The sequence below is a fragment of the Melospiza georgiana genome, chromosome 16, assembly GCF_028018845.1.
Source record: "Melospiza georgiana isolate bMelGeo1 chromosome 16, bMelGeo1.pri, whole genome shotgun sequence".
Classification (NCBI taxonomy): Eukaryota; Metazoa; Chordata; class Aves; order Passeriformes; family Passerellidae; genus Melospiza; species Melospiza georgiana.
Window position 1 is genome coordinate 1596956 of NC_080445.1, and position 25915 is coordinate 1622870.

At 45.2% G+C, this 25915-nt stretch overlaps 1 protein-coding gene across 1 annotated transcript; it reads left to right on the top strand.

Annotated features, from left to right (window-relative positions):
- The first annotated feature begins 107 nt into the window (after nucleotides 1–107).
- On the top strand, nucleotides 108–25119 carry MSLN (mesothelin). The gene is made up of 25 exons (XM_058035791.1): nucleotides 108–286; nucleotides 3083–3104; nucleotides 5573–5734; nucleotides 6640–6842; nucleotides 7772–7863; nucleotides 8491–8606; nucleotides 9497–9618; nucleotides 10202–10343; nucleotides 11867–12082; nucleotides 13366–13536; nucleotides 14434–14580; nucleotides 14705–14754; nucleotides 15249–15369; nucleotides 15639–15724; nucleotides 16362–16485; nucleotides 16586–16776; nucleotides 17911–18001; nucleotides 18735–18846; nucleotides 19197–19402; nucleotides 19961–20116; nucleotides 20987–21120; nucleotides 22158–22285; nucleotides 22789–22883; nucleotides 24542–24731; nucleotides 25025–25119. Exons 1-25 carry the CDS (start codon nucleotides 108–110, stop codon nucleotides 25117–25119), a joined length of 3351 nt encoding a protein of 1116 aa, XP_057891774.1.
- The last annotated feature ends 796 nt before the right edge of the window (nucleotides 25120–25915 follow it).

A 25915-nucleotide genomic window follows, 5' to 3' on the forward strand; every position in this document is an offset into this window, starting at 1 on the left:
TCCCCTGTGTTCCGTTCCATCCCGGAGCCCAGCGAGTGCCCCGTTCCATCCCCCGTGTTCCGTTCCGTCCCGGAGCCCAGCGAGTGCCCCGTTCCATGCCCCGTTCCATGCCCGGCTCCCTCTCCATCCCCTCTGCGCTCCCGCAGCTCGGTGGGTGCCCGGCCCCGTTCCGTGCCCGGGGCGTGTCCCGCTCCATCCCGGGATGCAGCGCCCGGGCCACGCCCCGGTTCCCCCGTCAAAAGGAGCCCGCGGTGCCCGAGCGTGCCAGGGACCGGCACGGGCACAGGTGAGCGCCACAGGGTCCCCTCCGGGCGGGCACGGCCATCTCCTGTCCCTCGGCCACCTCCTGTCCCTGTGCCCCCCACCTGGGCCACCTTCTGCCCCTCTGCCACCTCCTGTCACACCTGGGTCACCTCCTGTCCCTCTGCCCCCCACCTGGGCCACCTCCTGTACCTGGGTCACCTCTTATCCCTCTGCCACCTCCTGTCCCACCTGGGCCACCCCCTGTCCCTCTGCCACCCCCCCCGGGTCACTTCCTCTTTCTCTGCCACCTCCTGTCCCTCTGCCACCCCAGACCCAGCTCAGGGCGTGGTGCCTTCGGTAACTCCAAATTCTCCCTCTGTTTTCCCAGAGCCCCCCCCCCCACCCGCCCTTCCCCAGGAGTTTTTCCCATTTTTGGGGCTGATTTTGGGGTTTGTGAGGGGTGTCGGGGTGTCCAGATTTCCACCTGACCTCTACCTTTCTTCCTCTGGGTTTAAGGTTGGTATTAATTTATTTCTCTTTGGTTTTTCCTTTCTGAACTGGTTCCCGTGGCTCTCCTGAAGACCTGTGCTGTTTGGTTTTTATTTATTTATTCCTGTTTGGTTGTTCCTTCAGACCTGTCCAGAAATGTCTCCTCTGCTGCCAGGGCTGGGATTCCTCCTGCTGCTGCTGCTGGGTGAGTCTGCTGTGGGCTGGCCCAGGAGGGTTTTCCATACCTGGGACCACCCTAAAAGGGGAAACTGCGCTGCCAGAGCACAAAATGTGACTTGGGTAGTTGCTCTAAATCTCCAGGCTTTCATTGGCCTGTTTGTTTTTGCATTTGTGAGTGAAATATTTCAGTTTTTAGGGTGGAACGTCCCACTGGCACTGATTCTCCTCCTATCTGTTCAGAGCTGTGTGCTCCCTGTTCCTCTGCTGGGAAAGCACTTAAGGAATAATCACAATTAAATCTAATTACCCCTCTATTCATTGAATAATAAATCCCGGCACGGTTTGGGGTGGGAGGGACCTTAAATCCCCTCCACTCCCAATTCCCAACATCCCACCAGCCCTGCCTTTGGGGGTGGGAGGGCACATTCCCAATTCCCAATATCCCAATTCCCAATATCCCAATTCCCAATATCCCACCCAGCCAGTCCCTGGGTCCTATCCCAAATCCTGCACCCCAATAGGGGAAGGCTCCTTTGGCTGTTAATTAGTGTCAGTTCTGCATTAATTAAATAATTAAAAATGAAGTAATTAAGGAAAGTGTTGTGCTAATGAAGTGAAGAAGGCAATGCAGGTGTTGTGCTCATCCAAGCTGCTTTAGGACCCCCTTCCCAATGCAGTTTTTGGGGTTATAAACTCATCCACAGCAGGAAAGTCACTTCTCCATCAGAGCTATGGAGCTGCAGAGCCCTCTCTGTGTCCCCTCCCTGTCCCTGCCCTTGTCCTGCTGGTATAAAATATAATATATTATCATATAATATAAAAATATAATATATCAATATATAAAAATATACATCAATATATAATATATCAGTATATAATATAAATATATTATATAATATATTTTAATATATTTATAACATTTTCATATTATGTATAATATAATCTATTTCTATAACATTAACATATATATGTTATATATATTATAATAACATATATAACTTGTTATATATATTATATACATATATTATAATAACGTATATATGTAACATATATAGTTATTATAATATATATTATATAATATAGAATATAGTATATAGTATATTAATATATCGATATATTATATATCAATATTGTATTGATATATTAATAGATACTATTATAATATATACTAGATTAATGTATACTAATATAATATATTCTATATTACATTACATTGCATTCTGTATACATTAATGTATAGAATATATGTTATATATATTAATATAATATATTCTATAATAACCTAAGTTACGATATTTGTATTGTCTCACTCTTCACATGAGACTAAAAATAAAAGTTTTTATAACACCTCTGAGTTCCCCCATCTCTGAGTGGGAAAAAAGCAGAATCCAGCAGAAATGAGCTCTGAAATCCTTCAGAGAGCTGAGGAGGCTGGGCTGGGGCTGGGAAGGAGCTCAGTGCTGGCTCTGCTCCCAAATCCCTTTGTCTTGCAGGGTGCCAGGGAGCTGCTGCTGCTGGGACACAGCTGGTAAGGCAAATTCAACCCCAAAATTGAATTTAGTGTGGGTAAAACCTTCCAGGATGGGTTGGGTTGGGGGGGACCTTAAAGATCAGCCATGGCAGAGCCCCTTCCTCTGGGACCCCACTGGAACCACACCAGGGGAACTTTCCCTCCCCTTGTGGGGTGGGGTGGGCTGGAGGTGCCCAGGTGAGTGAGGTGCAGAGCTCAACTGTCCTGGGGCTCAGGGTTTGGGGTGTGATGTGCTCGGGGTGTGGGATTTCAGTGAGTGTGCTCAGGATTTGGGATTTAGGGTTTGAGTGAGTGTGCTCAGGATTTGGGATTTAGGGTTTGGGTGAGTGTGCTCAGGGTTTGGGATTTCAGTGAGTGTGCTCAGGGTTTGGGATTTCAGTGAGTGTGCTCAGGGTTTGGGATTTGGGGTTTCCCTTTGTTCAGGGTTTAGGATTTGGGTGAGGGTGCTCAGGGTTTGGGATTTCAGTGAGTGTGCCCAGGGTTTGGGATTTCCATGTGTCTCAGGGTTTGGGGTTTCACTGTGCTCAGGTCCCATCCCAACCCAAAGGGCTCCCCCAGCTCTGACATTGTTTGCAATGATCCCAAGCAATGTCAGAGCTGCATTTTAACCCCGTCCCTTTTCTCCTCCTCCTGGTGCAGTGCTCCAGCTCCCCCGTCAATGGTGAGTTCCTTTCCAAATATTTATCAGAGAGCTCAGAGTGGGCTCTGTGTGCCAAGTCCTCCCACAAATCCTTACCTTTGTCTCTCTTTTTTTGTTCTGGGCTCAGAATCAGCCGTGTGTGCCTCAGTGCCGAGGTAGGTGAGCCATGCCCAGGGGCTGTGGCATTTCCCTGGGAGGGATTCTGCTTTTCTTGGGGTGACCACATCCCCCTGAGCCCAGATTTTGGGGTTTTCCCCAGGGCTGCCTGTGGGCAGGGAGGGCTCTGGTTGCACTTGTTCAAACAGTGAATGAAGGGAAAGTGCCCTGCTGGGGTTTGGGAGGACAAAGAGAGGCAGGGCCAGGCTCTGGGGAGCAGCCAAGAGCCTTGGCACCGGTGCTGAGCTTATCTTGGCTCCAGTGGGGCTCAAACAGCCCCACTCCAGACCTCACTCAACCTGAATGGTGGCTGAGGGTCAGCAGTGCACCCTGCCTGTCCCTGTGTGCCCTGAGCTCTGCTCCTGCTCGTTTGGGAGGGCTGGATCCCTCCTGGGGGGACAACCAGGAGCCCAACCCTGCTCAGGGCACTCAGGTGCCTTTGGGTGCTGTGCCCAGCTGTGCTCTGGGCTGCTGTGGGGTGACACCTCACATCTGGATCTGTCCCCACCCAGTTTGGTGCCCAGCTCCCCACTGGTTGTGCCCTCATCCAGCTCTGCCCCAGCTCCCACCCAGTTTCCCCCCACATTCCCCACAGCTTCCGCCTCAGCTCCTCACCAGTTCTGCCCCACCCAGTTGTTCCCCATCCAGTTCTGCCCCATTCCCAGCCCATCCTCTCCCAGTTTTCCCATTCCCATCCTGCCCCTATTCCCATTCCCATCTCAGTCCCCCATTCCCAGTTCGGTCCCAGTTTCCCCCATTCCCAGTGCTGTCCCCGTCCCCCATTCCCAGCCCATCCCATCCCAGTTTCCCCCATTCCCAGGGCTGTCCCCGTCCCCCATTCCCAGTTTCCCCACTCCCACGCTGTCCCTGCTCCCTATTCCCAGTTTCCCCCATTCCCGTCCCAGTTCTCCCATTCCCATCCCAGTTCCCCCATTCCCAGTTTCCCCCATTCCCAGTTTCCCCCATTCCCAGTTTCCCCCATTCCCAGTTTCCCCCATTCCCATTCCCAGTTTCCCCCATTCCCATTCCCAGTTTCCCCCATTTCCATTCCCAGTTTCCCCCATTTCCATTCCCAGTTTGTCCCATCCCCATTCCCAGTTTTCCCACTCCCACCGTGTCCCTGTCCCCCCAGTGCCAGCCAGGAGCAGCTCCTGGAGGTGTCCCAAGGCCGGAGGTCCCCGTGCAGCCTCAGCTTTGCCCAGCTGGCCTGTGCCCAGGTAAGGACCCTCAATCCTTCAGTCCATCAATCCCTGGGGCTGGGATTTGTGTTCCTTGGGAATTCTGACACAAACCAGCCCTGGGGGAGCAGCCAAGGCTGTGCCTGGGGTATCACCCTGTGCCAGGGGACACTGCCCTGTGCCACCCATGGGGCTCAGGGGTGCCCAGAGCACCACGGACACCTTGGGCAGTTGGGGATTTCCCTCTCCAAACCCCTGGAGTGAGAGGGAAGTTGGGGCAAAGGGACTTTGCAAATCAAATTGACTTTAAAAATTGGTGTGGCGGTGTTGGGGTGAATCTCTGCAGGAGAGTCACGCTGGGTGTTGGGATAAAGCGCAATTGGAAGGGGGGAAAAGCACAATCAGAGAAATAGAAACAAAATTAGAGAAATAAAAGCCCAATTAGAATGGGTAGAAGCACAATTAGAAAAGGCAAAAGCATAATTAGAGAAGTAAAAGCACAATTGAAGGGGTAAAAAACATAGTTAGAGAAGTAGAAGCACAATTAGAGAAGTAAAATCACAATAGAAGCGGTAAAAGCACAATTAGGGAAGTAAAAACACAATAGATGGGGTAAAAACACAATTAGAAGGGGTAAAAGTACATTTAAAAGGAGTAAAACCACAATTAGAACTGGCTGCAGCCTGGAAAATGCCACCTGGATATTCCAGGTTTAGTTTCTTCCTGGTTTTGTCATTATCTCTTCAGTTGCTGCCAGTAATTGCAATTAAATTGACAGCAGTTTGTGGTTTTGGTAAATATTTCTGGCAGAAGAATGGCACTTCTGCAAATATTTGTCAGTGGGGTTTTGGGATTTTTTGGTGTTTGTTTTTTTTCTTGGTTTTGTTTTTGTCTTCTACTGTTTGTAAGCCATTGCCCTGAAAAAACGTTTGGGAATTAGAGAAGTTCCCATGGAAGTTTCTAGTTAGATGAAAATTTTCAGAAATTTGAGCACAATTTTGGCAATTTTGGGGGGATAAAGCTTTTAAAACCTGTGCCAGTGTTTTACCCCCTCAAGGGAAGAATCCCTTCCCAATGCCCGGGTGTGGCTGAGCCCCCTGAGGGTGATTTCCCCCCTAAATATTCTCTTTATTTGCATTTCCCTTCTCTTTTTAGGGAGCCTGGCTCCAGGACCTCTGGGATGATTTCCTCTCCTCCTTATATTCCTGCCTGGCCTCTAAGCCCAGCACAGCTCTGGATCCAGAATATTCCATCCTGTTCTTTTCCAAATACGATGCCAGGAAGCTTTTGGGGTCCCTGACCGAGTTCAGCCAGCAGGTGAGCATTCCTCAAATGGAATTCCCTCAAATGCAGGGAAATTTTGCCCAGGAAAAGACTTCATTTCAAATCCCTGATTTGTTTTTTTACCTTATTTTGGAAAGAGATGTCACCCTATGATTTTTTTTTTGAGTTTTTTTTTTTTTTTTTGAGGGTTTTTGAAGGATTTTTTTTTGAAGGATTTTTTTTGAGGATTTTTTTTGAGGATTTTTTTTGAGGATTTTTTTTGAGGAGGATTTTTTTGAGGATTTTCTTGAGGATTTTTTTTGAGGATTTTTTTTCTGAAGGATTTTTTTTTCTGAAGGATTTTTTTTTTTGAGGATTTTTTTTTTTTTGAGGATTTTTTTTTTGAGGATTTTTTTTTTGAGGATTTTTTTTTTTGAGGATTTTTTTTTTTTTGAGGATTTTTTTTTTGAGGATTTTTTTTTTTGAGGATTTTTTTTGAGGATTTTTTTGAGAATTTTTTTTGAGGATTTTTTTGAGGATTTTTCTAAAGATTATTTAAAAGACTTTTTTAAAAAAGACTTTTTTTAAAATTTTTTTTTAAGATTTTGATTTTCTAAGCCTTCTGATGTTTACATTCTTGTAATGAACTTTCACACTTTATGTAAGCAACTTGTTGTTTTGCATTCTTTCCTGGAGGAAGAGAAATTTGATAGACTGTTGGACCAGTGTCACTGGAGAGGTGGCACTGTCACCCTCCAACCCGCTGTCACTTTTGGAAATCTATGAATGTTGCAGTCAGAAATTAAAATTCTCTTTTTACCTTGAAAAGAGCAGGGAGTCCACTGTGTCCTACAAAGAGCCCCATTTAAAGCAGCAATTTAATTCAGCATTCGGATTTTCTTGGATTTCTGTCCATGTCCGGTTGGAATTCAGATTTTTTTCCCCCTCCTTTCCCCCAGTTTTCGCGGGTGCCCGTTTCCCTGGAGTGGAGCCTGGTGTTCCTCAATGGGCTGTGGGAGAGGATGCTCCAGGTCCCTGGCATTGGGACCCCCCCGGTGCTGCTGCTGTGGCTCCACGGGGGCCTCCAGCCCCTCCTGGGGCACCCCGAGGTCTTTGGCTGCCTCCGTGCCAAGGATGTGTCCTGTGAGCAATTCCAGCTGCTGTGAGTCTGGCCTGTCCCCTCTGATGTCCCCTCTGATGTCCCCTCTGATGTCCCCTCTGATGTCCCCTCTGATGTCCCCTCTGATGTCCCCTCTGTGCCACCAGAGCCACCCCTGGGGGCTCCTCCGGGGGGGGAAAATCACTTTGGAGAAGGGTGGGAAATGGATTTGTAGAAAATCTTTAAGGTTCAATCAAAGATTTGTATAGTGTGTATTTATATATCAATTTGAGATAAGAAATGTTGGTTTAGAAACATTATAGAGAGGCCAAGAAATGCTCATAGTGTGTTGGAATTAGGAGATTACAATAAACTGGCTTGACTGGAATCAGGAGATTACAATACACTGGCTTTTTACAATTAGGAGATGACAATACAGTGGCTTTATTGGAATTGGGAAGTTACAGTACACTGGCTTTTTTGGAATTGGAAAATTACAATACACTGGCTTTATTGAAATTCGGAAATTACAATACGCTGTTTATTTTACAGTTAAGTGATTACAATACACTGGCTTTTTTGGAATTGGGTAATTACAATACACTGGCTTTTTTACAGTTAAGTTATTACAATACACTGGCTTTTTTACAGTTAAGAAATTACAATACACTGGCTTTTTTTGGAATTAGGAAATTAGAATACACTGGGTTTATTTGAATTAGGAAATTACAATGCACTGTTTTTTTTACAATTAGGAAATTACAATAAAATGGCTTCTGATTGTGATGGTGTGAATTACAACATCTGTAATTCTCACCATTCTCATGACACTGAAAATGGAATTAAAGTTTTTAAAACACCTCCCAGTGAACCCATCTCTGGGTCAGAAAAGAGCATAATCCACCAGAAAAGGATGGGATTGAGAATATCCATGTTTTTGTGAGCCCAGCCCTGGCCTCAGCAATGTCTGAGGTGTTTTCCTTCCTTTGCAGAGTGGCTGCCCTGGATGGAATCTATTCCCAGCTTTCTGTGCAGGAGCAGAGGAATCTCTACGCTGGGATCAAGCATTTCCTCACCCAGCATGGTAAAGGAATTCCCTGATTTCCCTGGGCTCTGTCCAGGGGGTTTGGGAACCTCCAATGGGAACAGGCTGGGAATGTCAGCAATTGATGGATTTGGGAATCATTTCCCTACCTGGAGGCTTGATTAACCCAGTATTTTTATAATTTTTTTTTTATAAATTCACTGCATTTGCTGACTGTGCAGGGTTTGGTTGTGCTCAGGAAGGGACCCAGGCAGGAGCTGCCACGAATTCCCTGCAGAAAGCTCCTGGTGCATGAGGAGGGAAGGGAGGAAGAGGCTGGGCATGGAATATTGGCAGGGCTGGGATTCCTTCTGCCCTGTCCAGTGGGAATCTGTGGTGTGAGCAGGGAGAAAAGGAGAAAGAGGCTGGGCATGGAATTTTGGCAGGAGCTGCCATGAATTTCCTGCAGAAAGCTCCTGGTGCATGAGGAGGGAAGGGAGAAAGAGGCTGGACATGGAATATTGGCCAGATTAAGCCCTTTTCTGCCCTGTCCCACGGGAATTTGTGGTGTGAGCACTGGATTTGGGTGTGAGATTTGGGTCTGCTGGGCTGCAGCCTCAGAAATCCCAGTTCCCAGTGGTTCCAGCTCCATGGGCTCTGTGTCCCTGCGTTCCTGTCTGACTGCAGGACCCAGCCAGAGCTGCCACAGCCCCAATTCCACTGCCTGGTTCCGGAATTTCCTGGGATCCTTTCTGGAGCACGCCACCGTGGAGGACCTGCAGCTTTTTGGGGATGAAGCCACAGTAAGTGGGGACCCTGGGAGGGTCACAGTCCTGCCATGAGCAGAACCAGAGCCCCAGGATGGTGGGGTTGGAAGGACTGAACCCCATTCCAGCCTTGCCCGCTGTCTCAGGGTGTCACTGTCAGATTTTCTGAAAAATCCCCTTGCCCGGGATTGTTCTCCTGGGAAGCTGAGAAGTCTCAGAGATAAAGGAAAAACAATAATTATCTGTTTTGCTTCTCCTGTGTTTTGCTGCTTTGGAATGTGTTTGGTGATTGTCTACCCACAGGTGGTTGTTTCATTAGTTTCATGTGAATTGTTTTGACTCTTTGGCCAATCAAGTTCAAGCTGTGTCAGGGCTCTGGAAAGAGTCACAAGTTTTCATTATTATCTTTTTAACCTTCTGTCTGTGTCCTTTCTGTATCCTTTAGTATAGTTTAGTATAGTATTCTTTCATATAATATAGTAAAATTAAAATAATCAATTAGCCTTCTGAGAACATGGAGTCAGATTCATAATTTCCTTCCAACGACGGGGTCCCAGAAAATACAGGACCAGGGTGCTCCAATCCTGTCCAACCTGGCCCTGGAATTCCTGCCAGCAGGAATATTTCTCTGGTTAATCTGAGGTGAACAGCCACTGCAGCTTTTTTCCCCGTCATATGGTGAGAGAGGTTTGCACAGAAATTGGTTCCACAAAGGGAATTTTGCAGGGAGCAAACTGGAGCCAGTGAGAGGAGCAACCCCAAACCCAACAGGGTCCCAGTGTTTACTTGAAAACAAACAAAATAAACCTCAGCACAACTTTAAACCCAGTGAAAAGCCCTGAGGTTGGTTCAGACTGTCCTGTGTCTCTGTCAGGATTGAAGGACCCATCTGAGTCATTTTCCCTTTTTATTTTTTCCACCTTCAGCTTCAAAAATTTGCCAGGGACCCGGTGAATATGGAGATGGTTGGGAACCTCACCTTGCTCAGGGAGACTGCCCTGTACTACACCCTGCTCCTGACCTCTGCTCCTGCCTTTCCACTGGCCAGGTATGGGTCTGATTTCCTGGCATGGCTCAGTGTGGCACTGTTGATTAATTTTCTCTTTAAAGATTCCATTTCTCTTTAAGGGCTCTATCAATTTTCTCTTTAAGGGTTCTATCAATTTTCTCTTTAAGGGTTCTATCAATTTTCTCTTTAAGGGTTCTATCAATTTTCTCTTTAAGGGTTCTATCAATTTTCTCTTTAAGGGTTCTATCAATTTTCTCTTTAAGGGTTCTATCAATTTTCTCTTTAAGGGTTCTATTACGTTTCTCTTTAAGAGTTCTATTACGTTTCTCTTTAAGAGTTCTATGATTTTTTTTTCTTTAAAGTTTCCATTCTTTTTATTTTTAAAGGCTCTATTTTCAAGTAACCCCACTGCCCTTGCTCTCTGGGGCCAGATCCCCAGTTCTTCTCCTGGGAAATGATTTCCCTGCAGTGCTTCCAGGCTTTTCCACCTCCCTGATCTGGAGCTTTGGCACCTGCAGGGCTGAGATGAAGGGGGAAGATGCCTGGAGGAAGAACATCCTCTGGAACAGAGGAAAGCTCTGCTGGTCCCCCTCTCTGACCCAGCCTCTCCTTCTGTCCCCAGCCTCCCGGACAGGTTCCTTTGTTACCTGAGCCCCGGGGCAGTGGCAAACCTGAGCGCGGAGGAGGCGCTGGGAGTGGCCCAGAGGCTGGGGAGGAGCTGCCCCTGGAGCAGGGGGGTGCCCGGAGCCTCCCTGGAGCTGCAGGTGAGCACTGGGGACGCTGTCACTGCACAAAACCCGGGGATGCCGTCACTGCACAAAACCTGGGGATGCTGTCACTGCACAAAACCTGGGGATGCTCTCACTGCACAAAACCCGGGGATGCTCTCGCTGCACAAAACCCGGGGATGCTGTCACTGCACAAAACCTGGGGATGCTGTCACTGCACAAAACCTGGGGATGCCCTCGCTGCACAAAACCCGGGGGTGCCCTCACTGCACAAAACCCGGGGATGCTCTCGCTGCACAAAACCCCGGGATGCTCTCGCTGCACAAAACCTGGGGGTGCTCTCACTGCACAAAACCTGGGGATGCCCTCACTGCACAAAACCTGGGGATGCCCTCGCTGCACAAAACCCGGGGATGCTGTCACTGCACAAAACCCGGGGATGCCGTCACTGCACAAAACCTGGGGATGCTCTCGCTGCACAAAACCTGGGGATGCTCTCGCTGCACAAAACCTGGGGATGCTCTTGCTGCACAAAACCTGGGGGCGCCCTCGCTGCACAAAACCTGGGGGTGCTCTCATTGCACAAAACCTGGGGATGCTGTCACTGCACAAAACCTGGGGATGCCCTCGCTGCACAAAACCTGGGGATGCCGTCGCTGCACAAAACCTGCAGGTGAGCGCCTGGGAATCCTCTCAGCTGCACAAAATCTGCCAGGGCAGCATCTAGGAATGCCCTCACTGCACAAAACCTGCCGGGGTGAGCACTGGGAATGCCCTCACTGCACAAAACCTGCCAGGGGTGGGCCCAGCTCTGTGTCCCCTCTTGTCACCCCCCTCTGGGTGACCTTTGGTGTCTGGCTGGGTTTCCATCACCTCACAGGGCTCAGAGGTGGGAATGGTCCATCCACATTGAGAGGGAGACAACCCAAAGCAACACACTCCATTTCCAGAAGGTTTCAAACTGTTTTTATTCCAGCATGCAAGCTTGTTACACATTCTTACAAAGCTCAGAAGTTCACATTTACTCATTGGTCAGGAAAGACTAAGTGTTCATTGCAATAGAGAATTACAGGTTTCTCTCATTTATCCTTCTCTCTTTCCTGGTTTCTATTTTTTATCCTCTTTCTTGGTTTCTCTTATTTATAGTTTTTGATTTCTTGGTTTCTCTTCTTTCTCCTTTGCTCGTTTTTGGTTTCTCTTCTTTCTCCTTTCTTTATTGGTTTCTCTTCTTTCTCCTTTGCTCTTTTTTGGTTTTTCTTCTTTCTCCTTTCTTTATTGGTTTCTCTTCTTTCTCCTTTGCTCTTTTTTGGTTTTTCTTCTTTCTCATTTGCTCTTTTTTGGTTTCTCTTCTTTCTCCTTCTTTCTTTCTTGGTTTCTCTGTCAACAACCTCGGTAGAAAATTCTTTCAGGAATAAACAAACTTACCAAACTTCTCTGTGGCTCACAGAAGTCACTGAAAAACCTCTTCCACACCTCCACAGGCAAACCTGAGGCAGAACCACGGGGGTTCAGGGCTGTGGGATGCAGCATTGCTGCTCTGACTCTGCCCTGTCTCACAGGTGGCTTCCTCCCTGCTGAGGAATTTGGAGGATTTCTCCCCAGCCGTGCTGGCAGCCCTGGGCCAGGCTGCCCTGGGGCTCTCGGTGTCCAGAATCCAGGAGAACATCCCTGAGGAGCACCTGGAGGCAGCTCTGCCTGCCCTGGGCAGAGTCCGGGGCTGGAGGAGTGAGCAGGCCAGGGCTGTGGTCAACAAACTGCTCCAGTCTGGCCACCAGGTATGCAGAGCTCCTCACACCCACAGGCTCCTCCTGGAAGGGTTCCAGGCACTGGGAGTGCCCAGCCCTGGAGGTGCCCAAGGGATGTCTGGAGGTGGCACTGATGCCTTGGGAACTGAGGCTGGACGGAGTTAAAGGAATAAAGTTGGGGTTTTTTAAAGCAGCTTCAAAGGATTCTAACAGAACCACAGGACACAGCCTTGAGCTGCACCAAGGGGAATTGAGGTTGGGTATTGGGAAGAAGTTTTTTACGGAAATGGTGATGAAGTTCTGGGATGTTCTGCCCAGGGAGGTGGTGGAGTCGCCATCTCTGGGTGTTTTTAACAAAGGTGCATCTCTGGATGTGGCACTGGGTGCCAGGGTTGAGTTGAGATGTTGGGGCTGGGTTGGGCTCGATCCTGAAGGTCTCTTCCAACCCAGTGATTCTGTGAATTCAAGGTGAATTCACCTTGGACAGCACAAGAGCCCAGCCATGGCTACACCCAAGATGGACAATGGGTCAGGAGTTCTCACACTTTGTTAACTTTTGCTCCATTTCCATATTGGATTCATTGTCCAATTCCAGCTCAGGTTGTGCAGTCCCACCCTCCCAGACTGCTCTCCTCCATTCCCTGTTGTTTGCATTTTTGGGCCTGGAGCTGCAGCGGTGTCCTTGGTTCTGGGGCTGGAAAAATGTAAGAAATGAATTTGTAGAGAAATATGAATTTCTAGAGAAACAGGCATTGTGGAGAGAGAAATGGAACTAGAAGCAAGTTTCAAAGGAGGGCCTTGCAAACAAGACTGGATAGTTTGGAGAAATAGAACTGTGAAGGATGCATTGTGGCAGGACCCACGAGGGGTAGTTTTAGATTATTAACTTTAGGGCATTTACAGCATAGTGTAGGAAAAGCTGATAGGCCAAGAAATGCTTATAATAGAATTAAGAAATAGTTAACTTCTGATTGTGATGGTAAGAATTATAACATCTGTATTGTCTCACCCTTCACGTGAGACTGAAAATGGAATAAAAGTTTTTAAAACACCTCTCAGTGACCTCATCTCTGGGTCAGAAAACAAGTTCATCTGACAAAAAAGGATTGTTCTGTGAGACTGAGCTGTGAGGAGAGCTGCTGACACTTCATATGAAGTTCAGAGTTAGAAACCAATGCAGGAAAATATAAAAGCTCAAAGGGAAGGGATGAGCACTCAGAGCTCTGGGCTGGGGATTGGTGGGGTTGGGCACAGCTGGCATTGAGGATCTCAAAGATGTTTTCCAAGCTGATTTTTCTGTGATTCCCTTGCAGATCCTGGATGGACAGAGCCTGGCACAGCTGGGCACTTTGGTGGGTGGCCTCAACAGCAGCACGCTGTGGAGTTTGTCCCCAGAGGTTGTCCTGGAGGCCATCCAGCTGCCAGCCTTTGCCCAGCACGTGGACACCCTGCCCCGTGCTCTGAAAAGGATCCTGGTGGAAAAGGTGATCCTGTTTTGTCTCACCCAGGAGCAGGGGTGGGGACACTGCTCACCTGGGGCCAGGTGTGCCACAGCTGCCCCCTGCCAGCATCCCCTGGGGGAGTGGTCACAGCCAGGCAGGGTGGCAGCAGGACCAACCCTGCCCCTGGCTCTGTGTCACTGTCCTTGGCCACTCCAACCCTGCCCCTGGCTCTGTGTCACTGTCCTTGGCCACTCCAACCCTGCCATTGCCTCTGTGTCACTGTCCTTGGCCACTCCAACCCTGCCCCTGCCCCTGTGTCACTGTCCTTGGCCTGCTCAGCCCCTTGGGGACAAGGCCAGCAGGGATTTGTTTTATGGGGTGCTCCCAAAAACTGCTTCCCTGTGGATGTTCCCAGGGAAAGAATAGAAATGGTTAATAATATATTAACCAATATATAATATATATATATATATATATATATATATATATATATATATATATATATATATATATATATATATATATATATATATATATATATATAATATTGTGCACATATAAAATATTATCTATAAAATATATATTCTACAATATTTAATAATTATAATGGAATATATATTATATATTATATAGTATATATTATATAGTATGTATTTTATAAATATTGTTTATAAATATATATAAAATAATACAGATATAGAAATATATATTTTATATATATATTTAAAAAATATATTGTGTATTATAACCATAGAATAATTCAAGGTTGGACTTGATCCTGGAGGTCTTTTCCAACCCAACCAATTCTCTAGCTTTGATCCTGCCATGATTTGGGCTAAAGCTGGGTGAGGAGATTTGGTTTGTTCTGTTGGTTTTTTTTTGCCATGGTTTGTTCTGTTGGGTTTTTTGCCATGGTTTGTTCTGTTGGGTTTTTCCAAGGTTTCCTCCAGGGTTGCCCACCCCTCTGAGCTGGTCAGACTCATCCCCAGTGCCCTGGCCAGCTCCATCCCAAAACCCCTGCTGGTGTTTGGGGAAGAAAAGCCAAACGTGCAGGATCTCAACAGCAAACCTTGGACCAGAGAGCAGGTAAAGGGCTCCTCCTTCCCCTCCCTGGCAGCCCTGCCCTCTGTGGGCACATGAATTCCACCAATCCCCCTGGAAGCAGAGCCCTTTTCCCTGGAAAACCTCTGACTCTGCCTTTGCTCCCCAGGCTGCCATGTTCTTCAGTGATGTGGTGAAGGCAGAGCCTGACTTCAGCAGGTAAAGATTTCCCTCCTCTCCTTCCACTTTCTGTTTGTTTTCCTGACAATTCCCACCTTTCCTGTGTTCCATCCACATCCACCCCCTGGAACTCGTGGGAACAGATGGGAGATGGAATGGGAGCCCAAACACAGACATGGGAATATGGAGATTTACCAGGGCTCAGCTGCCAGAAACACCCAGGGACCACATTTTCCTTCTAAAATGATGCCGCTGGCTCAGGCTGCACCTGCAATCTTGCTCCAGATTGCCTCTGGAAGGCATTTCCAAGCAAGGAATGCCTTTCCAAGCAGGGAATGCATTTCCAAACCTTCCAGGGGGCAATTCCAGGGATTCATTTAGAGGGGCTGCTGTGTCTTCTTGATGTATTTGAGATGAAAATTACAAAAACAGGGATTTATATCTGCGAAACCCAGTGGGGTGAGCAGAGTCCTGCTCTGAATGCTCCTTCCTGAAGGCTTTTCCCTGCTGATTTTCCTGCTGGGAACTCCCAGGCTGTCCCAGTCTGTGCTCCAGGGCTTCACCTGTGCAGCTGCCAGCGCTGTGGGGGCAGAAAGGTTCCAGGAGCTGGCCAGAGTCATGAGGAAGAAGAAGGTCAAGCTGGGCCAGGACCAGGTAATGCCTCCTTCCTTCGTCTCTTTCCTTCCTTCGTCTCTTTCCTTCCTTCGTCTCTTTCCTTCCTTCGTCTCTTTCCTTCCTTCGTCTCTTTCCTTCCTTCGTCTCTTTCCTTCCTTCGTCTCTTTCCTTCCTTCGTCTCTTTGCTTCCTTCGTCTCTTTGCTTCCTTTCTCTCCTTCCTTCCTTCAGAGCAGCATAAAACCTTTCCATTATTTTTTCTTTTCCTTGTGTTTCATGGTGGTTTCTCTCATCTCTGGTGTGCTTGCAGCTGAGCTGCTTGCTGAGGATGGTGACCCTGCATGGCATTCCCCAGGATTGGGACACTTATCCCCAGGACCTGCTGCTGTTTTTAAGGTAACTGTGCTGTGGTTTCCATCATGTTGCCTTAGAGCAACATGGGAAAAATAAAAATTAGTTTATAACCAGGCTGATTAATTTGATTTCTATTTCAGAGTTGTTTAGGTCTCTTCCTGGGGAATAAAAATGGGATTGCAGAAAGCTGGGGGTGGGTAGATTTGTATGAGATATTGCAATAAATCATTCCTTGTGAGGTTTCCCTGAGAGGCTGAAGCTGCCCCATCCCAGGCAGTGGCCAAGGTCAATTTTATCATTCCTGAGTCTCTGAATGTGCTTTTCCCTTACAACACCAGAGAAAACAGGGAATAAAGTGAATTTCCCTGTTCCAGTACTTCCCTGCTGTGGTTCTGTACCCAAACCTTGAACCGTTTTAACAATAGATTAGTTTTAATTAGTTTGAATTTGAATCTAACAATTAGAACAGTTTGAACACTAAATTCCTTCAGGTGAAAATTGGTTTTTAAATAACCATTTTTAAACTCAAGGAAATTTTAAAGGATTTAATGGCATAGAAGAAACCTGGGGAGGAACAACTCCTGGAGTTCAGTGTGCAGGTGTGGGAGATGTTTTATCAGACATGGGGTGCCTCGAGCTTGACCTCATTCCCAAAAATTCATGGAGTTTGTCTTTTCAGCCCCTCAGACTATGCAGGGAACTGCAGCCAGTTCTTCATCAATGTTGGGAAGGCAAACAAGGATGTTCTGCCCAGAGAGGACCCTCAGAGGCAGCAGCTGCTCCTGGAGGCTCTGGAGTGTTTGGTATGAGGACAGGGATTGGGGTCCTGCAGGAATTGGGGTCCTGCAGGGTTTGGGATCCAGGGATGCTCCGTCCCAGTTAATGCCTCTGCCTTTATTCCAGGGAGTTCCTGGCACACAAATAAATCACACAAGCGCTGAGATCCTGGGCTGGCTGGTGTGTGAGCTGGATGGGGACTACATCAGGGGTTCTGGGGGCAGCTTGCTGAAGGATTTGAGCCAGTGTGGATCTTTCCTGCCCGAGCAAGAGGAGGCCATCAGGGATGTCCTCAGCAGTGGCAACACCACCTTTGGGTATGGGTTTTCCTCCTGGACTCTTCCCTTAACTGAATCCATGGTCCTGTTAAGGCCTGAGTGAACTCCAGCCAAGCAGCTTGATCAAAAACCCCAAAAAAATTCTTGCTTTTGAGCTTTACACTGGGTCTTTTATGTTGTTTTGTTGAAATTATTTCAGCTGAAAGGCCTGGGTGAAATTCTCCTGAAAAATGGGCTCACTTCTGTGTCTCTCTTGCTTGTTATAAAAGCTTTTCCTCCGGTCTGCAAAATTAATGTTTCATTAATCAAACTTTTCTGCCTGACCTGGTGATCACAGGTGAGGTCAAGCTGTTTGTCAGGCACAGGTTTCCAGGAGACATTCTGCCTGTCCAGTGAGAGATGTTTGATAAATATTTTGGTAAATATTTTCCTTCCTGGTTAGCTGCCCCAAGATCTTGGCACTGAATTGGGCCATAGCAAGCAACAGAAATTCTTTGGGTTCCAGAAAGAGCCTTAAGAAAAGAATGTGTTTGTTCAAGGCCATTTTCCCACCCAGCTGCCCTGATTTATGTCCCTGACAACTTCTGCTCTGCTGCAATGACATTTTGAGCAACAGGAAGTGGTTGAGGTGTTTTAGGGTTTAAACCTTGTGTTTTCTTAACGTCATATGTTGCAAGGATGTAATCCTGGGAGATTTAAAGGTGGTTTTTTCAGTTTTGTTCCTTGAGACCTGATACCTACTGCTAATTTTCATAGTAGCTTGCATTAGAGATAGAAATGAGACAGATGAGGCATTGTTTTTTGTGTAGAATAGATTATTTTTTATTGTATATAGCTCATTTTTATATGACGTTAGAAGGTACTGTGTTTGAATTTAATAGTTTAGTAGTTTATTGAAACTCAGTTGATTGGTTGGTAATGCTTAGTGTATATGTCTATTAAGCTTTTCTCATTCTAGATATTTTTTCTTTATGGATTTTTATAGGATATACTTCTTATTTTTTATAGGTGCAAACTGTTTTCTTACAAGAACAGATTATGTAAATTGATATTTATGTTTACAATTCTTTTCCTATGGGAATTTAATAGCTTAGAGTAGTAGGGTTTAAATGATGTTTATAAGGCTGTTCTTTCATAAGGTTTTACTTATTTGCAATATATTTTTGTCTGCAGGCCTCCTTCAGCGTGGTCAGCCTTCACCCTGAGCGAGCTGAGCGGGCTGGTCCCCGTGCTGGGTCCCAGCATCCTGCAGCAGATCCCCAAGGTGGGCTGGGGACCCTGGGGATGGGAATGGGGCTGGGGGCTGCAGGGCCAGCCCAGCTCCAGCAGTTCTTCCTTTTAAAGCACCTGGGGCCAGAGGGATGGGGTGTGGGAGGGGAGGGTTTGTGGAGCTGGGGCCTGGAGCAGAAGCTGGGCAGAGCTAAAGGAATAAAGCAGGGATTTATTAAAAGGCCTCAAAGGATTCACCTTGAGCAGTGCAAGGGCCTGGCTGTGGCTACACCCAAGATGGACAATGGGTCAGGAGTTCTCACACTTTGATAAGTCTTGGTCCATTTCCATGTTGGGGTTCATTGTCCAATTCCAGCTCAGCTTGTGCAGTCCCACCCTCCCAGACTGCTCTCGGTGTCCTTGGTTCTGGGGGCTGGACAAGGATTGTTCTGTGTGCCTGAGCTGTGAGGAGAACTGCTGATACTTTCTGTGGAGTTCAGAGTTATTATATACCAGTGCCTTCCAGAATCTGGGAAAGTTCAAACTGAAGGCATCAGAGCTGACTGGTTGGAACTGCAAATCCAGGTCACTTAGGGAGAGCAGGAATAACTCCCAGTGCTTTGTGAGGCACTCAAGTCACTGCTGGGTTGGGGGGAAGGGAGAGTTTAAACATTGAAGGAATTGCTTTTGGTTCAGGATCTTCAGAGCCTGGTGTGTGAGGAGCAGGGGCTGTGCTGGAAGCACATCCAGCATTCCCAAATCCCCCTGATGATCCCTTTTCCTTGCAGAAAGCTGTGACCACCTGGCTGAGGAACTTTGCCTGGGATTCCCACCTGTCCAGGGAGGAGCTGGCCACGGTCATCGGGGGGCTCCTGCCCCGCCGGCACAAGCGAGCGGAGGGTACGGGAGCTGCCCTGAGCCACAGCGTTCCCTCTGGGCCCAGGGCTCACCCAGAGCGTTCCCTCTGGGCCCAGGGCTCACCCTGACCCTTCCTTTTGGGTCCAGGGCTCACCCTGACCCTTCCTTTTGGGCCCAAGGCTCACCCTGGAGCTCCTCAGGCCTTGGGAGAGGCTCCCAGGGAGGTTTGGAGTCCCCATCCCTGGAGGTGTCCAAGGAGTTCAGTGCCGGTGACAAAGTGGGGATTGGGCACAGATCAACCTTGGAGGTTTTTCCAACTAAAATGATTCTGGGATCCAAAGCTTGGAGCCAAAGGATTTAATTTAACCCTGTGCTTGCCATGGCTTCAGCAGGTTGCCCAGCTGAGCGGAAGATAACAAAGACAATGCTGGATGATGAGCTGATGCCCACCTACTACATACCTGAGGAGCTCCTGCGTGCCTGCCTCCAGAACATATCCCAGGAAAATTACCTCTACCTGGAAAATGACCTCTCCAATATCCTCAACTACCCCTTCAGCAACCCCCAGCTGGCTGTACTGAAGGAATACCTGGATGAGGTAATTCCAGTCCAAAAATGTCCAGTTTCCACTGATGGGATTGTTCAGGGCCTTGTCCTGGGGAATTTAGGATCTCCAAGGGTATGACTCAAATTTCTACTGATGGGATTGTTCAGGGTCTTGTCCTGGGGAATTTAGGATCTGCAAGGATGTGACAAATTTCTATTGATGGGCCAGTCAGGGCTTTGTCCTGAGGAATTTGGGATCTCCAAAGATGTGATTCCAATTTCCACTGGTGGGATCTCTCAGGGCTTTGTCCGGGTGAATTTAGGATCTCCAAGGACGTGACTCCACTGTCTCTCAGCTCCTCTCCCAGGGTTTGCCACTTTTACTGGGAAAAATATTTATTTCTTATCGCTCATTTCTATATCTAATCAGAGTTTTTCTGGCCTCTTGGCCCTCAACCATTCAAGGGCACCTCTGAGAGGAATGTGGCTCCATCCTCCCTCCAATCCCAGTGAGAGAGATGAAACCAGCTCTAAAATCATTCCACCTTTCCCCAGGCTGAGCCCAGCTCCCTGAGCCCTGCTCTGAGCCCATCCCCTGGTGTCTCCACAGAGGTATCCCAATGGTTATTATCCTGAAAAAGTGCTCTCTGCAATGGGCCCTCTGCTGCCCCTGCTCAGCCCACAGGAGATCTCCACCTGGAACATGAGCTCAGCTGACACCCTGGCTGCATTCCTGAAAACTCAGCCTCAGCCCTCGGATTCCCTGGTAGGGGCTTGGCCTTGCTCTCCTGGCTTTGGGGCTGCTTTTGGTTCTGAGGTGGTTGAAGCATCTTTGGTGCCACAATTTTGATTGGCCCAATAAACTTTATAAAAGAAAGGCCTTGTAGAATCAGGCCTTCCTGTTCTAAGCTAACCTATTAAATTCCCATTAAATAAAAAATCATAAGAATAAAAATCAGTTAGCACAACAATCTATTCTTGTAAAAAAACCATTCACGCCTATAAAAACAAGAAGCCTATCCCATAAAATTCCATTTAAAATATAAACATATCTATTAAATGTTTAATAAGCATATAATGTATATAAATATATTAGAAATATATAAACATATAATATATATTGTTTAATAAGCAATAACCCTTGCCAACCAATGAACTAGATCACTAGATTTCACTAGATTACTAATCTATTAAATAAATATATAAACATATCTATAAAATGTTTTGTAAACATATAACATATATAAATATACATAAAAATATATAACATATAGTGTTTAATAAGCAATAACCCCTACCAAGCCATGAACTAAGTATCACTAGATTACAAATCAATTTAATTCAAACACAATACTTTCTAATACCATATAAAAATGGTATACAATAAAATGTTTTTAATTAATAAAAATAAATAAAATTTAAATTAAAAATAATAAAATAATATGAAAATTCTGTACAATAAAAAATAACTTTTCTAGATAAAAACCAAAAATTTCTATCTCTAACACAAAAATCATAGCAACACAAACAGTTCCATTTTACTTTTGTAATTATAAAATACGGAGTTTCTTTCAGGGATGAAGCCACACCTCCTGATTGAATTGAATTAAATTAATCTAATTAATTGTGTTTCTAGGCCTCAGCAGCAATCAAACGCTACCTGGAGCTGGGCAATGCCCTGAATGCCACGGCCCTGGATGCCATTGGCACCAAGTACGTGTGCCTGCTGAATGCCACTGATCTGAAGGCCATCAACCCCTCCAGCCTCAAGTGAGTCCCAACTGGGGTGTCCTGGGCTTCTTCCAAAAGCCCTTTCCCATCCTGATTGTGTTTGTGGGGTGCCCCGTGGTGGGAAGGAGTGATGAATCTGAGTATGTGTTCTCAGAAGGCTCATTTAGTATTTTATGATGCTATAATATATTAAAGAATACTAAACTAAGCTATGCTAAACTATACTAAAGAATACAGAAAGGATACAGAGAGAAGGCTAACAAGATTATAATGAAAACTTGTGACTCTTTCTAGAGCCCTGACACAGCTTGACCCTGATTGCCCAATGAGTCAAAACAATTCACATGAAACCAACGGAACAATCTCCAACCACACTCCAAAAGAGCAAAACACAGGAGAAGCAAATCAGATAATTATTGTTTTCCCTTTTCCTCTGAGGCTTCCCAGCAGCCAAATCCTGGATGAAGGGATTTTTCCAAGAAATTTGAATACCTCACGTCCTTTTCCTTTTTCTGCTCTCAGGGAAAAGGGAATTTAGGGAGCACCTTAGAACCTGCCAGGCAGGGCTCAGATTTCCAATGCAACTCTCTTTATTTCAGCCCAGCAGGCTGCAAATCTGACTCTGTGCTTGCTTTCATCTGCAGAAGAGTTAATGAAATTGAATTTTATAGAATTACTGAGTCCTTAAGATTGGGAAAGGCCTCTTAGATCATCACCCAGCACCGTGATCACCACTAAACTATCAAGTGCCACATCCTTGTGGTTTTTAAGCATTTCCAGTTTGAATTCCTCTGAAAGACTCAATGAAATGAAATGAAATGAAATTAATTAATTACCACTTGGCAAACACACAGATTTATTGGGCACCATCAGAGCCATCATCACCTGAAGGACAAATTCTCAGCAGGAAATGGGGCCATTGTTTTTCCTCTCAGCTTCTCTCCATAGAGCTGGGAATTGGGGATCACCTGTGCCGTGCAGAGAAGCCCAGAAAAACACTCAGAATATGCAAAAATTGAACAGGTTGAAGATGATAATAAAAGCTTTTTTCACCCTATGTCTTTGTTTTTCTGCAGACTGGTGTCTCTGAATCCTTCAGCCTGTTCCCAGGAGACAAAGAATATCTTGTACCAGAAAGCCAAAGAAGCTTTCTCTGACCAGCACCATTCACCTGCTTACTATGAGCTGATTTTGCCTTACCTGGGTATGTAAAAATCCAGGATGCTGTGGGGAAGGAGAGCTCTTAGCCACAAACTAAATGGGTATCAAAATCCATCAAAGATTTGGGAATTTTCAAAGTCAAGTTGTTAAAAGTTTGTTCCATGTTGTAGGTAGCACAAAATATTCTGTGCCTGCTTTAAGTTGCCCAAATCTGTTTCCAGACCATCACAGGGAAAATCAGCCTCAGGATTTATCTCAAAGCCCTTTTCCATGTCACAATTTTTTTTTTTTCCCCTGTTAAGCCAAGATTTTTTCCAAATTCTCCTCACCCTTCTTTCTACTGTCTGGCATCACCACAGATTTTTAATGCCCAACAAAATAACTCCCAATAAATAAAGGAGGAGCATCCCCACATTTTGCAGCTGGACCTCAGTGTGTTATCAGCCCCAGCCTAACGGGTTTTGAGAAATCCTCATTTTGTGCAGAGACCCAGCAGTGCTGCTTTGGGGTGTGCCCTCCTTTGATGCTCTCCTTGCTTTGCTGCAGGGGGGGCTCCTGCTGCAGATCTGAAGGCTCTCAGCAAGGACGATGTGAACATGAACGTGAGCACCTTTGTGACCTTGAGGAGAGACTCCCTGATGGTGAGCTGGGCCTTGGAGCTCTTTAATTCCCTGCGTTCTGTTGTGTTCTGTGCTTGGCTTTGGTTGTGCTGTCCATTGGTGGATTCCATCAAATGCAAATTCCATCAAATCCAAAATTTCTTCTGTTACACCAGTAGAAAGTGGGGAAAGGGCCTGAAATTCCTTACAAAATAGAATTTGGAGTCCTGGATGGATGCAAAGGCAGCTGAATTTCCTCAGGGCAGGCTCTCACAGTGGCAGGGGACAGGCCATGAGCACAGACAAGGCAGTGGCACCAGTTTGGGCAGAAATCCCGGTGATTTTGGCAGGGATGGGACCCCCAGATGAGTGCAGGAGATTTTTCTTCTTCCCATGGAAGCCCCATCATTTCCAGGGGGGTTCTTTCCATCCCAGCCTTCCCACCCTGTCGCATATAGGTAAAAACCTTGTAAAAAAAACAACAACATTATAAAATCAAGCCTTATTTTATTTATGTATTAAATAGAATATATTATAATTTTTAATATATAGTATATATCAAATATTACATATTAAACAATATATGTAATTATTTAATACCTAATATATCAAATATTACAGATTTTATTATATTATATCAATTTATTTTATTATTTATATTTTATTCTTCAGTATTTTAATTATATATTTCTGTAATATTTCTATTATATATTTATAATTTATCAATTATAAAATTAATATATACATTAAGATATACTCTTATGTAGTGAAAGAAGTTCTTGGTTAATTTTTTAAAAATAATTATTTTTATTTTAAAATATTTTCTGATTATTAAATATTTAATATTAAATATTATTTTACTTATACATTAGATAATATAGAATTATTTAATGTATAATAGATATTAAATTTATTACGTATATTTATTTATATATTGTTATAATTTATTATTTATATATAATAAATAATTAATATATTACTATAATATTATATAATAAATTATATAATCAATATTATATTTATATTAATATTTATATAATATTTATATATTATATAATTATATACTATTTATATATTTATATAATATTTATATATTATATAAATATATACATATTTATTAATATTAATATTATATATCAATACATATAATATTTATATATTTATATTAATATTTATATATTATGATTTAATTATATATGATTTAATAATATATAATCAATATATTATTAAATCATATATAATTAAATCATATATAATTTAATGTTACTATTAAATTAATATTCATAATATAATAATATTAATATAAATATTCTTATATATTTATATAGAATAAATATATATTTATATAGAATAATATAATTATTTATATTATATTATAATATAAATATATATGTATTATATATTATATAATATATATAATTATATATATTATAAATATTTATAATATATTATAATATAATATAAATATAGAATAATTATTTATTTATATGGAATAGCTTAAATATTTATATAGAATAAATATTATTATTTATATTTTTATTTTTATTTGTTTATTTCTATATTATTAATGTATAATACATATTAAATATTTAATGTATTTTATCTCTTCTTTATTAATTAAATTTTATAAAACCTCGCCTCTGTCTCTAGCAGGAGCTCCATCAGCACCGTGCTAACCCTGCTGTGTGTGTGTTTTCCAGCTGCTGACGCCCGGGGAGGTGCGGGGGCTGCTGGGGGTGCAGCTCCCCGGGCTGGCGCAGTGGCAGAGCAGGGCGCCGGTGCGGGACTGGGTGGCCCTGCAGAAACAGTCGGAGCTGGACGAGCTCCACATCGGCCTCACGGGGGGCGTGCAGGAGGGATACATCAACCTGGTCACCCCCAAATTCCCAGGTGGGTTTGGGGCCCTGCTGGTCGGGGTTTCACGGTTCTTTTGGGGTTGGACGGACGTGTGTGTGCTGAGGAAGGCAGGAGCCTGCCCTGAAATGGAAAATGTAAAATTCCCCCCTCTGAATTGCTATAAATTTGAAATTAAGGGGCTCTCAGGCAAAGATATGGGAGCAGGAATAACAGATCTTTAATAGGGAAGAAAATAAAAAGATAAAATAAACAGTGCAGTAAACTAAAAGGACACTGCCAGGTTCAGTCACTGATTTCTGTGCTCTGATGTCCTCTCTGTCCTCCAGCAATGTCCTCAGCCCCTCTGGGCACTGTGGCCATGGTGTTCCACCTCCTGCCTGCCCTGCTCCTCAGCTTCCTCACGGTGTCCATCCTCTCCTGACCATCTCCTCCCACGAGGGACCAGCCTGTGACCTGCTCTGAGACCTGGCCTGAGGAGTGCCCAGAGCTACAGGCAGCTGGGGTCAGCCCAGGACTCACTTTTAGGTACTTTTGGCTTTCAAATCCCTTGGAAAAACCCCAGTTGTGTCTGAAGGGAAGATCCCAGACTCCTTGGTGCAGGATCTTTTCCTTTGGGACAGCCCAAGCCCAGCTCAGCCCCAAACCACTGCTAAAGCCCATCTTACTGCTGGGTTTAAGGGTGAGTCCTGCAGGTTAAAAATGACATTTCCCAGAGCCTGACCTCGTGACACTGCCAAGACCTCGGGGTGGGGGTGAAGTTTGCCAGCTGCTAGTAAATGAATCCTGGAACTGAGTAAAAATGCCAGAAATGCAAACTGATGAGTGTCTGCTCTTCCTTGGGGCTGCCCTCACCCTCCTGACTGCAGGAATCCCCCCAGATGAAGGCTCAGAATCCCAGGATCTGCCTGTTCTGTTCCTTGGGGTTGGCTGTTCAATGTTTAGGAGCTGAGACTGTTCTCAGCTTCATCATCTGGAGGGAAAGTTTTTGCCCAAGGTTTTCCATATTTTTTCCCCACTCATTGGAAATATCTGTCAAAAAAAACCCCTCAGTGAAACCTGTATCCAGCTCCTGACATCCCCCTTTCCTCCAGGAGGAGAGTCTGGGAGGGGGAAATGGGATTTATATATTTTATGTCTTATAAATCTTCACTCTCTGAGCTTACTAGAGAGGGAGCAGGTCTGTCCTTCATTGCAGATTTTGGATTTATGCTGGAAAA

Bases quoted from the DNA above. Each gene is read 5' to 3' on its own strand.
- MSLN (XM_058035791.1), top strand. From the start codon at position 108: ATGCCCGGCTCCCTCTCCATCCCCTCTGCGCTCCCGCAGCTCGGTGGG. The intron at 7,864-8,490 runs GTAAAGGAATTC...GTCTGACTGCAG, and splicing joins GCATTTCCTCACCCAGCATG to GACCCAGCCAGAGCTGCCAC. The intron at 18,847-19,196 runs GTACGGGAGCTG...TGGCTTCAGCAG, and splicing joins CCGGCACAAGCGAGCGGAGG to GTTGCCCAGCTGAGCGGAAG.